Source organism: Gossypium hirsutum, chromosome A12 (assembly GCF_007990345.1).
Source record: "Gossypium hirsutum isolate 1008001.06 chromosome A12, Gossypium_hirsutum_v2.1, whole genome shotgun sequence".
NCBI classification, from domain to species: Eukaryota; Viridiplantae; Streptophyta; class Magnoliopsida; order Malvales; family Malvaceae; genus Gossypium; species Gossypium hirsutum.
Window position 1 is genome coordinate 106,753,133 of NC_053435.1, and position 12,986 is coordinate 106,766,118.

At 32.9% G+C, this 12,986-nt stretch overlaps 3 protein-coding genes across 3 annotated transcripts; 1 reads left to right on the forward strand and 2 right to left on the reverse strand.

The window, feature by feature from the left end:
- Positions 1-2,631: 2,631 nt before the first annotated feature.
- LOC107929617 (F-box protein CPR1) lies at positions 2,632-3,771 on the reverse strand. The gene has a single exon (XM_016861107.2). It carries the CDS (start codon positions 3,769-3,771, stop codon positions 2,632-2,634), a length of 1,140 nt encoding a protein of 379 aa, XP_016716596.2.
- Positions 3,772-4,813: 1,042 nt separating this feature from the next.
- Positions 4,814-7,216, reverse strand: LOC107929493 (GDSL esterase/lipase At4g10955). The gene is made up of 3 exons (XM_016860928.2): positions 7,055-7,216; positions 6,669-6,768; positions 4,814-5,964 (listed from the first exon to the last, which is right to left on the reverse strand). Exons 2-3 carry the CDS (start codon positions 6,740-6,742, stop codon positions 4,971-4,973), a joined length of 1,068 nt encoding a protein of 355 aa, XP_016716417.1. The 5' UTR covers positions 6,743-6,768; positions 7,055-7,216; the 3' UTR covers positions 4,814-4,970.
- A 1,122-nt stretch (positions 7,217-8,338) lies between these two features.
- Positions 8,339-12,358, forward strand: LOC107929622 (protein BOBBER 1). The gene is made up of 6 exons (XM_016861117.2): positions 8,339-9,016; positions 10,658-10,830; positions 10,909-10,957; positions 11,302-11,468; positions 11,937-12,020; positions 12,150-12,358. The coding sequence occupies exons 1-6, from the start codon at positions 8,638-8,640 to the stop codon at positions 12,186-12,188; spliced, it is 891 nt and encodes a 296-aa protein (XP_016716606.1). The 5' UTR covers positions 8,339-8,637; the 3' UTR covers positions 12,189-12,358.
- Positions 12,359-12,986: the final 628 nt, after the last annotated feature.

Sequence of the window (12,986 nt, forward strand, 5' to 3'; positions counted from 1 at the left end):
TATAAATTTAATTTAGTTTTTTAAAATTATAAATATATAGACTATTAAAATGATAAAATTTTATTTTTAGTATCGTAAATATATACAATTTAATTCTGACCCCTCCCTCGCCAAAAAAAATATTTTCTGTCTCCACTACTGTAAATGAGATAGTAACTTATCATCGCCTCAATTGCAATCGTCATTATCCACAATTTAATTTTGATAAAGTTTCATAAGAAAATGAAAAGAAAAAGTGTTTTTGTTTGCATTGATGTAAATTAATCATGTTATAATAACAAGACACCTTGGAGATTAAGACAGGCATATCACGACATCAATTGTCCATCTTTAACAACGACCTGTTTCACTGTTTCTTAATGCAAGAAGATGATTTAATTACTATTCCTTTTTCCATTTAATGTAAGAAAGGGCGTGAGTGAGATCATATCAGCATTATTCATATACATGTGTGTGAGAGAAATTATATCTTATCAATGGATGATTCAAAAATAAGACAGTATATTTTATGGACTTTAGAGCCCATATGTTGATAGGAATGCCCATCATCTCTTATGAGGGGAACTATGTCCCACACTTGGCCATCGTTGAAACTTCTAAGTCGTCATAGATGTGATAACAACAGTTTCTAAATAATCTTCCCAAAAACTTGAAACACATCCTTATAACAATGATTGCTTCGGGGAATGTAAAATTACGTTTTGTAATGAAATTACGAGAATGTAAGATTGTAGATAGTATATTACAATACATTGTTTAGCTCATTTAATGCTACCTCCACCAAATCAATAGAGATTGCAAAAATTCGACAAAGTATTATAAAAGTTAAATTTTACAAATTTATGAAAATTGTGAATTTAATTCATAAAATTTAATTTAATCAATTTAATCATTATATTTTTTGAATTAATCAATTTTAATCTAATCTATAGCATCAGATAAATATGTTTGGTTAAATTTGATCACTAATCTTATATTATAAGTAAAATTGTAAATTTGATCAATATTCTCCAATTAAATCGTTCTAAGTCTTGATACCTTTTGAATTTGAAATTTCAATATTGACACAAACAACAATAGTAAATCCATTAACTTGTTTTTTAGTGAATAATACGTGAAATTAACAAGCTAATATGACATTACGTATGATAATATGTTTGACACATCAAAATTTAGAAATAGCTAATATGACATTGCATATGATAATACGTGAAATTTAATGATTACCGTTTGATGCTGACTAAAGTTTTAAAATTTAAAAAGTATTGGGACTAAATCTACAACTTTCTTTCACAAAATACAAAGACTAATACTAGAATTTAACCTATCATAAAAGTCATTATATATCTTATACTTAGGGCCAATGAAGAAACTTTAGAGATTGTCCCGCATGGTGAACTGCTAGCTTCCAGAGAAAAAGAGGTCCGGGATGGGATATTCTCCCTTACTATCTCTACTGGACACCAAGGTTTTGGAATTGAGGTTGAACCGATCAATCCACCGGTTTGTCAATCCAACTGATTTACCAACTGATTTACTCGGTCCACTCAGTTTGATTAAATAAAACATTAAAAAATAAAAAAAATCCAATGCAACCGCCATGCTCAACCAGTCTTTTGCCCGATTCAAACATCATTGCAAGACCCTTTTCACGGTATTCAATGAAAAAAACGTTTGCTTGAAACTAAAATCAAAAGTCAACTATAAACTGACAGATTTAGCAACAGGGAAGACTAGCAAAAAAAAAGTTAACTACAATGGATCCCAAATAGCAAACATAGAGAGAGAAACACACAGACAGCAATGATGTCATGAGAGAAAGTGAAATCAATTATGCTTGAAGAGTTTTCATTACACAAAATAATTCAATCATCTTATGAATTAGTTTGATTGGTTTATGCTTCCCCTTTTAAGGTTCGAACATACGTGTTCACAATAGAGAAAAGTCAGAAATTTCACAAGGAAACCACAATTATATTAATCATACATACTTTATAATAACATACTAACTAATCATTTCCAAAAAAAGAAAATAAGCCTATATGAACAAGGCGTTCATACATTGAAGAAGAAAAGACAAGTTGATGATTTCCCCTTAACAAAATTTGCTTAGAATAAGGGTCCCAAACCTTCAACTCCGAGCTATCGACGAGCTTTTTAGGCTACTCTTTCCTATTGCCTGTAAAAAGTCACCAATTTATTGGGATAGATAATCATTCTCTAATAAGCCTTGGCCATTTCTATATATACCCATGAAAATGTAAAATTTTTTCTCTACATATATATCATTTCCATACCCTACAACCAATATGCTCCGAAGATCTGAAATCCGGCTTCCTCTACGTAAAGGCTCTATATACGTCAACAGGCATATGGAGCAAGTAAAGCTAACAATGTAGGGTCTCTCATCAGAAAACATATATAATTGCAATGTTCACCATGTACTATACTGAAACTTGAAGTCAGAAAAGGCATGATTATCTACTCAATATCCATCCATATTCATTTATAAAGCGAAAAAAAGACACTTGAACATAAAGTCTTTACCAATTTATAAAACTAAAAGCCTATGCAAGTTGAAAAACGACCAAGCCCAACCTAAAGTCTTGAAAGCTTTGCTTCAACAGCATCTTAGTTTCTTCCATCGACTGATACCAAGCTCTCCACATGACTGTAACATTGTAAATATAAATCAGCACAATCGATCGGAAGCCTTTTAGTTCGTTCGTCGATTGGATCATACAAGAAAAGCTTCGGGTGATTGTCTCGATCACCCATTTGTTTAATCATCAGTTCACGATCTCTCCAAGTTCCCATTGGAACCAAAAACTTTGAGAAATTCTCAGCCAAAACAACATTAGTCCAATGTTTCCTCCCATCCTCGCAATCACTCAATACTGAGAACTCGAAACGGTTCATATTATTACCATTGGCTGCAAAAACTAAAGGGTATACAGCAATAGCTAATAATCCCATGTAAGACATCACTTTAACATTGCCAATTCGAGTCAGTGCTGGCAATGGTATTGTCTTAAACACTTCCCTTCTCATATCAAAAGAAATCACGACCTTTCTATCGGCATATCGTTGTAATCCAATGGCTACCCAATTCAAACTACCATCAACAACAACAACACCATCTTGTCCTCCACATATTATAGCTGAATCAAAGCATACAGTATCTTCTAATTCCTTCCAAATCCCTTCTTTCCATGAATAAACTTCAGCTCTCACAAAGGGTAAACCATCATTTCTTTTAAAAGAAACGATCCTAACTAGCTTATAATCATTATTGAATGAATCAAACCCAAAACCAACAAAGACTAACCAAATAGGGTTACTTCTAGTTGAAGCAATCAAAGGGAAAGGTAAGTGTTTGAATTGTTTAGTCCCAGGATTCCACAAAACAAAATCAGAAGCATAACAAGGGGAAACATCGAGACAAACCAAACCACCGATTGAACCCACGATTTTCGGGAACAGAGGAAGCGGTTCATCCAAAGGAACAGCCAAATGCCGGCAAGCGAAATTCTGGGTCGGGTCAGTGATCAGCAAGATCACAGAGTCGAAGCCGGATTGGGTATTGTAACAGCGGACTATTAGAGACGGGTCGGAAGAAGAACGGCGGAGATGGTCGGAAACGAAAGCTGGGGTGGAAGTGAGGTAAGCCCAGTCCTTGGAAACGGATTTGAATCGGGTCAAGGACTTAACGGGTAATCTAGAAAGGATATCGGAAATGGTAGTTTGGGGTAATGACAATGAGGAAGCCATAGTTCTCAGCCTTCTTCCTGAACAAGAAGAATTCATTCGAGGGTTTTTATTTGTTCTTCTTTTGTGGGTGTTTGGGTCAGTTTTTAGTCTACTCCCCCCATCAACGGTGTTGATTTTGTGGGGGAAAGAGAGCAAATTTTTTTCTCCGTTTTCTTTAGGCTGTTAAGGGATATATTGATAATAAAATGATTCTTATTAGGGTTTAAGGAGTTTTTAATAATTGGATAATTATTGTTTTATTCTTCTAATATGTGATTTATCTTCTTTTTTTTAACTATTTGATTAAATCATTAATTTAAAACTTGGAGAATTTCAATATCTTTTAATTGATTTTGGTAAATCATTTGACGAATTTTCTAAGATTGACTTAATAAAATAAAATTTTGAAATCAAATATTATAGTAATTAAATTATAATTTATTGATTATATATTTAAATTCAAAATAAAAAGTGAAAATATAGTGAATATCAATACCATTTATTATCTCTAACAAAGATTTACTAAATGTTAATACTAATCATTCAATTATTAAAATATATTTTGATCACTCAATTATGAAAAATTATAAAATAATTATTAGATTAAAATTTTATTTTTTGTCACCTAATTATAAAAAGTTACAAAATAGTTACTCAATTATTTAATTTTATCTTTTTTATCATCATAAGTAAAATTGACATAATAATAATTTAACTCTTAATATTTAAATAAAAAATAAAATAGTATATTAATATATATAAGTAATAAAATTATAAAATAATATAAATTGACATAGGTGGAGAAGATAAATATTTGACATATAAATATTATATATAAAGAAAAATACATTAAAAAGATTAGTTGATGTTTATATTATATATAAAAGAATTATTAATTTCAAATATTTTTAACATAATGATATATAATAGATAATTATTATATAAATACATATTTATTAGTTGATTTTATAAATAAAAATTTATTAATTAAATTTTTTTTGAAACAACATGATTAATCGACTAATAAATTTAATTAATCAAGGTTTATTAATTAAAAAAATCAATTTGTTTATTTTGTTTAAAAATAAGATGGATTTGAATTCCTAGATGAATATTTACAAGTATTCAAGAAGAAAATTCGAAGTTTGTTATTAGAAATACAGACAAATATATGAAGAGAAAAAAGAAATTAATTTTGTTATAAATCAGTGCTCTTTCTCCTATGCAATGTCAGGAAAGAACTTGCAGTAGCTATGCTCATGCAGTTCAGACTGGCCGTAGAAATTCGAATCCCACCACTGGTGAATCCCGTGAGCTCGTTTAAAATCCGAAGACTTGCTCAAATTTATAGTCAGATAGGCAGAAGGAAGCAGATGCAGAGGTTCCGGATTGTTTTCCGGAGAAGTTGACAATGAACTCCCTATGGAATTCCATGTTGCAATCCTCTCGATTTTCCCGGCTCCGATCTCCTTCAACTTCTTCCTGTGTTCAAAATAGGCGATATAACCAGAGCATATTTTATCTGCAGGATTCAAAAACAGGAATGGTATCCATTTAGAGAGTAAAATATATGGATCATCTTGTTGAGGCTTTTGATGTCGACCCTTTGTGGCAACGGCAACTCCAGCTTTAACTAAGCTGCTTGTAATGCGAATCCCGCGCTTCAGCTTTTCATTCTTGATTATTTCTATCGGGGTAGAGAACGGTGGATTGAAGAGGTAAGCTTCGATGTTGTAACCAGTCTTAATCACATTCTTCCCTATAAGCAATGAAATAGCAGATCCGAGCGAATGACCAGCCAACCAAATATGTGAAGTACCGGCAACACCAATTATACTTTGCACAGCCTGCATTGCTAGCTGAAAACGATAGCTTTCATGAAGTTTATTTCGAACGCACATGAGATCCAACTTGAGATCAAGAGACATGGTGGCGGGTTTACTTATAGTGCCCCGAATTGCAATAACATAGCTCGGAGCATTTTGAGCTGAATGGCTGGAATTGGAAGTAAAAGACTTGTTTTCATAAATGGCACCAAAAATGGAGTTATCAACATCATCTACGAGAGGACGGATCAGTTGAAAATTGAAGAAATCCCACCAAGGTGACGCATGAGCTTGGGCACCTCGGCGATTCTCCTGGCGATCGCGTTCTTGAATGTACACTCCTTGGACCAAGCTTGCAGCAACCGATCTTCGGTGATGAAAGTTATTCCTATCAAAGTAGTACACCAAATAACATCTCAAACATAGGTAAAAGTGCCATGAAAGTTTTCATGCTAGGAGTTGGATTACATTTTACCCTTTTTATTAAAAAAATTAGGCAAATTGACTTCCGTGTATTAAATTAAAAAACAAACTAGTCTTTCTGTTAAAAGTTTCATCCATTAAAAACTGATCTGTGCATGTCAGTATGAAGTATATATAACACACCATATGTAATTGTTTGATTATTTTATCAAATATGCTAGTTTTTATCAGTAGAAATTGTTGAAAATTTTAACATAAAAGACCAATTTTCTCTTTAATTTAAAGTACCAAGACTAATTTACTCTTTTTTTTAAGTAAGCGGACAATTGCAATCTAATTTCTAGTACATGGAGCTCCATCATATTTTTACTCTCGAATATACTATCAAAACCCTTGAATTTAACAAGGAATCCATCCAAAAACATGGCAGCTGTGTATCATACAGGTTAAATTGCTACGTACAAGTTTCGCCGGTGATCCCAATTAATAAAAGAAGCCAATTGGGGTTTACATTTTCAGGCATTATTAAGAAATCTTATAAATTAAAATGTCAATTGCTTGACAAATTTCCACGAATTTGATAATTTCCTACGTTACCAAGTTTATCAATTACCCAATTGCCTTTGTATCTTGCAATGAATGTGAAAAAAAAGAGAAGAAGCTATTTACCAGTCAATTGAAGTGAGATGTAGAGGTCCTGAGAGGTTGAAAATTTGTCTTTCAGATGCTGGTTTCCCTTCCATATATGTCAACAAGAGAAAATAAATTGCTACATACAATTAAAAAAACGAAGATTCCCACAGTTAATTTAGTAATGGAGACATTTAATTTAAGTACCCCCCCCAAAAAAAAATTCTCTTGGAAAAAGAAAGAAGATCAAATCAAATCACAAATACCCAATCCTTTTTGCTTCTTTTTCTGGGAAAGATAATCCAAGAAAGAACCCAAAAAAGAAAAGGAACAAGAAAACCCGTAATTGGAAAAAGAAAATGGAAATCATTGAATTACCAAGATTTAATATTGAAATTCAAGAAACTGAAGGGAAATCAATTTACCTTAAAATCAAATCAGCGAAGAACGATTCCAAATTCACCTTTTTTCACTTTTCTTTTTGCCAATCTTTCTATATTTTCCGTCGAGAAAATACAGAGAGTTGACGTGGGGGAGCACTATTTTTAACAGTATGTATGAATACAGCTATACAAGTTGCCAAAGTTTCCCTTTAATCCTTTTTTTATTATTATTGTCAAAAACAAAAATTTTAAATTTTAAATTGTTTGTATTAGTTATTTAACAGGATTAATTACACTAAAAGTTATTAAACTATTAGTAATTTTTTTTCATTTAAGTCACTAAAATATTCAACAATAGTATCATGCATTTCACGTCGTACGGGTACACCCCAATCTTGACGAGTTTGGACCTGCAAACCCTACACACAAAGTAAAATTTCAAGCTTAATCATTCAATAATCTTTTAATAAGGTTCTTATATATAAACACATCTCATACTTGATATTTAACCAATGTGGAATCTAAACTTTTCTTTTCCTCAACAAATATTTTTAAGTAGCTTACTTTGAGCATCAATTTTTCATTCATCACTCAACCATTTTAAGCATATGATATACCGTTGTAAAGGTCTTATAAATTAGAATATGGAATCATAATTTTATGATTCAACTCTTCACCTTTACCTATTGAGAATATGCTTCAAAGTTCCCATAAAATAGAATTTTTCCAACACCATCTTGAGATGTGTTTCAAAGAGATGGAGAGACTTGATCCTTAGTTAATATTGGCATGCTTATGGTCGAGACTATAATTAATTTGAAACATGGATCTATGTTCTATGTCGAGACAATTTTTTTCAGACGTGTTGTTATGTATTGGATTCCAATTATTCAACAAGGTCTTAGAAACGATTGCAGTGTATATACCACGTTATATCTTAAGCTGATTTGATTTGAGATGGATTTAGAAGTGTTGGTGAGGAAACTCTACTGGATGGGTGGCCGTGTTTGGGACCGTACATGGTGTAAGGATGCTATTGTTCCTCAAAAACACCTATTGTTATGATGCTTCCACCAACGCTTGTACAAGACATAGGCATAAAAAGACCACAAATCAGTACAAGACATAGACACTTAATTTTATTTTATTAAAATTCATAATTTTTTGAAGTTTTCCACAACTTATTTGTTGTGAATCCAGTGATATACATCTCATCTAAAATTTGAATGACAAATGTTCACCTTAAGAAACAAAAGAAAACACTATAACCTAGAGATGTTTGATGGGTGATTTATATATATATATTATCCACAATTGATCATTTATATGTTTAGATATTTTATTTAAATATATAATTTTATATTTTTGTTATCTATAAACAATAAAGGACGTTTTAGTAAATAAAGATAAAAAAGAAAGATGATCTAGCAAATGTTACGATTAAGCAACTTGGAAAGAAAGATTCTGGAAGTCTCGCTCGAAAACTCCGGATTCTGGAACATCTGCCCCACCCTTTCCGTATATATAATTAAACCCTGACGAAACTTCAAGACCCGACTGACGATTCAACTCTACGACGCACTTTTGCCTGAGCCAGAGTAAGGTTTTTTCTTTTTTGTTATTGAATGGCAATAATCTCCGAGTTCCAAGAAGACGAGGCTAAAAAGCCCTCGCCTTCTTCGTCGCCGGCTTCTAAACCGCTGCTGTTTAGCGCCACTTTGGATCCGTCGAACCCTGTTGTGTTTTTGGAGAAAGTTTTCGATTTCATTGGGAAAGAGAGTGATTTTCTAGTGAAAGAGAACGCCGATAAAGAGATCGCGGCCATCGTGAGAGCGGCCAAGGAGAAGAGCAAGAAGAAGGCTGAAGAGATGGCTCGGAAGGTGGAGACCAAGAATAGGGAAGTGAAGGAAGAGAAGGAGATAAAGAAAGAAGTTAAGGAGGAAGCAATGGAGGTCAATAAAAAGGAAGAGACTAAGGATGAAGAGACTAGCTCCTGTTCGAGAGGTATATATATATTCCATTTTTTTCTGTTATTATTATCGTTTGTATTTTTTTTTATTTGCATGCAAGGTTAATTGATGATGAAATTTGGGGAAAAGGAAAATTGGGGTTTGCTTTAGATTATGGCAAATGCTAAGGAAGATATATTTGTTTAGGGATTTAAATTGTGTTTATAGCATAAGTTGCTTGTGTTTGTGAACCGTAGAGTGAAAAATAGGCAACATACTTCTGTTCTGAATCAGAAGCTTTTGTGTATAGTACTAGTAAGTAAGCTTGAGTAAGTTTCTACAATTGAGCTAAATAGTCAGCTTGAGCTTTATTCTTAGCTCCATCATGTTCCTAATGATGGTTATTATGTAATGCTGATAAATGAAGTTAATTTGTTGTCCTTGCTGGGAGGGGTTTTTTAGCTGTTTGTTCTTTAGGGAATAAATGGAAATATGTATTAGGTGGATTTCTTTAGTTGACACATGTTTTGGATTATGGTGCATGCTGGTTAGGGGTGCAATTGAGCCGAGCCTGAATATTGCCAAGCTCGAGCTCAACTCAAAATTCAGAGTTCGATACTCGGCTTGAGCTCAATCGAATATCTATTTTAAGCTTGATTTCAGCTTGAGATATAATGCGACTCGAATTTGAGCTTGATTAAGCTTGTTTACCAATTTTTGTACTCAAGCTTGGTTCGATGATTAAGCTTAGGGTTAACCAGTAGCTCATGTACACCCCTAATGCTGATATCTTGGGTTGAGTAAGCTCAATGTTATTTTGTTCTAAAGCAGGGCTTGGTTTACTTGTCCCTGAGCATGGGGTCAACTTGAAACTTTTTGAAAACTTTCAGAAATGTGGTAGTAGAAGATTTCAGTTAAAAGGCAATGTTTTGAAATTGAAGGGGTTGAAGATCAGGTGTTGTACTTGGTTGAGTGACACACTGAACTAGTGCTAAATTCTTCTGATTTTGGTTGTTTTAGATTATTCTATATCTACTTTACATGTTGATTGCATTTGGTAGATGTTTTGGGCCATTTACATGTTTATTCTCCCAATTGGGGCTAATGGCAAGTGTAATGGTATTATTTGATTGTATGTTATTGTGTATATTAATTTTAGGGTAAACTACATTAGTAGTCACTCAACTATTAGTAAATTTCTTTTTCTGGTTCTCTAACTATGAAAAGTTACAAAATGGTCACTCAAGTATTCAATTGTCTTTTTTGGTAACCCAACTTGGACTTTTAGGTGTCTTCATTTTTATGTTATCTCGATGGTGACCAAAAAAGACAATTGAATACTCGAGTGACCATTTTGTAACTTTTCATAGTTGGATGACCAAAAATGAAATTTACATAGTTGAGTGACTACTAGTGTTGTTAACCCTTAATTTTATATCAGTTGACTAGGAAAGGATATGTATTGTGTTGGAAAGCTGGCTAAAAAGCTACTCATTGTTTTGTGCATTTGTTCTTTTTCATTGGTTAGTGGGGATGGGGGTTTTGTAGTTGTGTCATAATGCCTGTTGGGGTTAACACGTGATTAAGTATTGCATGGCAGATTTTTTAATTTGACACTGCTAGATGCATTTGATCGTGAAACTCAAAGAATTGTTAGATTACTAACTTTAATTCATTTTTCTAAATGCTTGGATAGTTCCAAACAAGGGCAATGGTCTTGATCTGGAGAATTACGCTTGGACACAGTCCTTGCATGAGGTTACTGTTAACGTTCCAGTTCCAAGTGGAACAAGATCAAAGTTGGTTGCATGTGAGATAAAGAAAAACCATCTAAAAGTGGGACTCAAGGGCCAGCCTCCTATTATTGATGTAAGTTAATTCATATGATGTTCAAACAATTCCTAGTTGGTTTACATTGGAGTAATGTATATTTCTTTATATTTTTAGGGGGAGCTTTTCCAAGCTGTCAAACCTGATGATTGCTACTGGAGCATCGGTATGTTAACTCAAATGTAATGACACAAATACTGATGATTGTTCCTAGTTGAATTTGATATTGCATTTCAGTCTTTTTAGATGTAAATTTCACCTGGTGTTTCCTTTGTTTCTTGACTCTTGTAGTATCTCTGTATTGTTGATCAATTATTTCTGCATGATCTAGTTATTTTAGAATATGAATGACTATAATTGATAAGATTGTTCTAGTTCTTTGGGCAATTTGCTGTGATTGTGATCTCCGATTTCCATTTGAGTCTTATCAGTTTTATGGAAATTAACTTTGTTTGATGCTAAAAACATATGCTTTTGTTGGTAATCTAAAATCTCACCATGCTGTTGTAGAGGATAACCGATCAATCTCAATCCTTTTGACTAAGCACAACCAAATGGAGTGGTGGAAATCATTGGTAAAAGGAGACCCTGAAATTGACACTCAGAAAGTTGAACCAGAGAACAGCAAACTATCCGACTTGGATCCAGAAACACGACAAACTGTAGAGAAGATGATGGTAAGCAGTTCTAACCTTATTATATTTTTGCTTCTAGCTAGTTTCTATCTGCCACAATATCTCTTTTTCTAGTCTTATTTTTAGTACGGGGTGAAGTTCAAAGCCATATATTAATTTTAGTCCACCGTGCAATGTTATAAGTAAAATTTAATTCTGTGCGATTGTATACTTGAAGTGTTGATTTAACTCAATTTTGACAAACGATTAACAACATTAATGATATAACATTGTTATTATTATATGTCTACAAATTGCATACACAAATAATAATACTTATCCAATATAAAAATAAATTGAATTAAAATCAAAGTTTGTATATATATTTAAATCACAATTGAAGTTTCATGTGTACAATTGCATCGTTTTGACATTTATCTCTATTGGCACTAGCTTTATACATTTAACATTAGAACCTTCCTTTTGTAACTTAAAGATTTATCATAATTGGGGTACTTGTTCTCCATGCAGTTTGACCAAAGACAGAAGGCCATGGGCCTTCCAACCAGTGATGAACTTCAGAAACAAGAAATCCTAAAGAAATTCATGTCTGAGGTAACTATTCACTGACCTAACTGCATGCGTGCATGCATATTGCCTTCCCCTCCTTGTCTATCATTTCCCAATCTCTGTTGGAGTTTCAGCTGGTGAATTTTGTCAATTCTTTTTACTGGTTTGTTGCAGCATCCTGAGATGGATTTTTCAAAAGCAAAGCTGATGTAAATGGCAGTGAACCATACAAACCCCATATCTTTCTACTTTCACGGATTGTACACGCCTTCCTGCATTTTTCCTATGAACATGTTTAAGGAATGGTTTTGAGTTGGTAAGGAATATATTTGCAATATCAATATTTGTAAGACTATTTTATATTAATTTAAGCTTTTATCTGATCTCCTAAGCTTCTTCAATTCTTACAAATATTACCTTCCCTCTGTGCATTAACAACTGAAGGGAACACTGATTGCATTCTCTCTCACTAAATATACTATTGGTGGCTTAATGCTTTTGGCTTTTCTGTTGTTCTGAAGAGAAATTTAATTATTTAATGGGATCTTTTGTTTGTATACGATGATGAACAGCCTAGAAAAAAACAATGAAACAAATATCGAGTTCACCTTAACCGCTTATTTAAATTAAATTAATGATGGTTTTGGCCTAATTAGACCATTTTTTCCCCTGCATCACAATCAATCAACTTCTACTGTGTCCTATTAAGATAAAGGTTAAAACCTTAAATTATAAGAAAATCCAACACTCAGTTGTTGAGTGTGACTTGATGGTTTACAATGAAGCCCTTTACTAGAACATTTTTTGTCTTGTCTCCCTTGGTGGGTTTTTTTTTTCAAAGGAAGCCCAACAGTTCTCAAAAAAAAAAAAAGCTTAATTGCAAACCATAGAAGAACACGCCCCCACTAAAAAGCAATGGCAGTCATCTTCTTATTGCCCTATTTTTCTTTTGTCATAAAATGTTGGCTTCACTCTATAGTCTCGGCCACCTACCGCCAACTTGTCACATTC

Bases quoted from the DNA above. Each gene is read 5' to 3' on its own strand.
- LOC107929493 (XM_016860928.2), bottom strand. From the start codon at position 6,742: ATGGAAGGGAAACCAGCATCTGAAAGACAAATTTTCAACCTCTCAGGA. The intron at 5,965-6,668 runs GTAAATAGCTTC...CTACTTTGATAG, and splicing joins CATCTCACTTCAATTGACTG to GAATAACTTTCATCACCGAA.
- LOC107929617 (XM_016861107.2), bottom strand. From the start codon at position 3,771: ATGGCTTCCTCATTGTCATTACCCCAAACTACCATTTCCGATATCCTT.
- LOC107929622 (XM_016861117.2), top strand. From the start codon at position 8,638: ATGGCAATAATCTCCGAGTTCCAAGAAGACGAGGCTAAAAAGCCCTCG. The intron at 10,958-11,301 runs GTATGTTAACTC...ATGCTGTTGTAG, and splicing joins TGATTGCTACTGGAGCATCG to AGGATAACCGATCAATCTCA. The intron at 12,021-12,149 runs GTAACTATTCAC...GGTTTGTTGCAG, and splicing joins TAAAGAAATTCATGTCTGAG to CATCCTGAGATGGATTTTTC.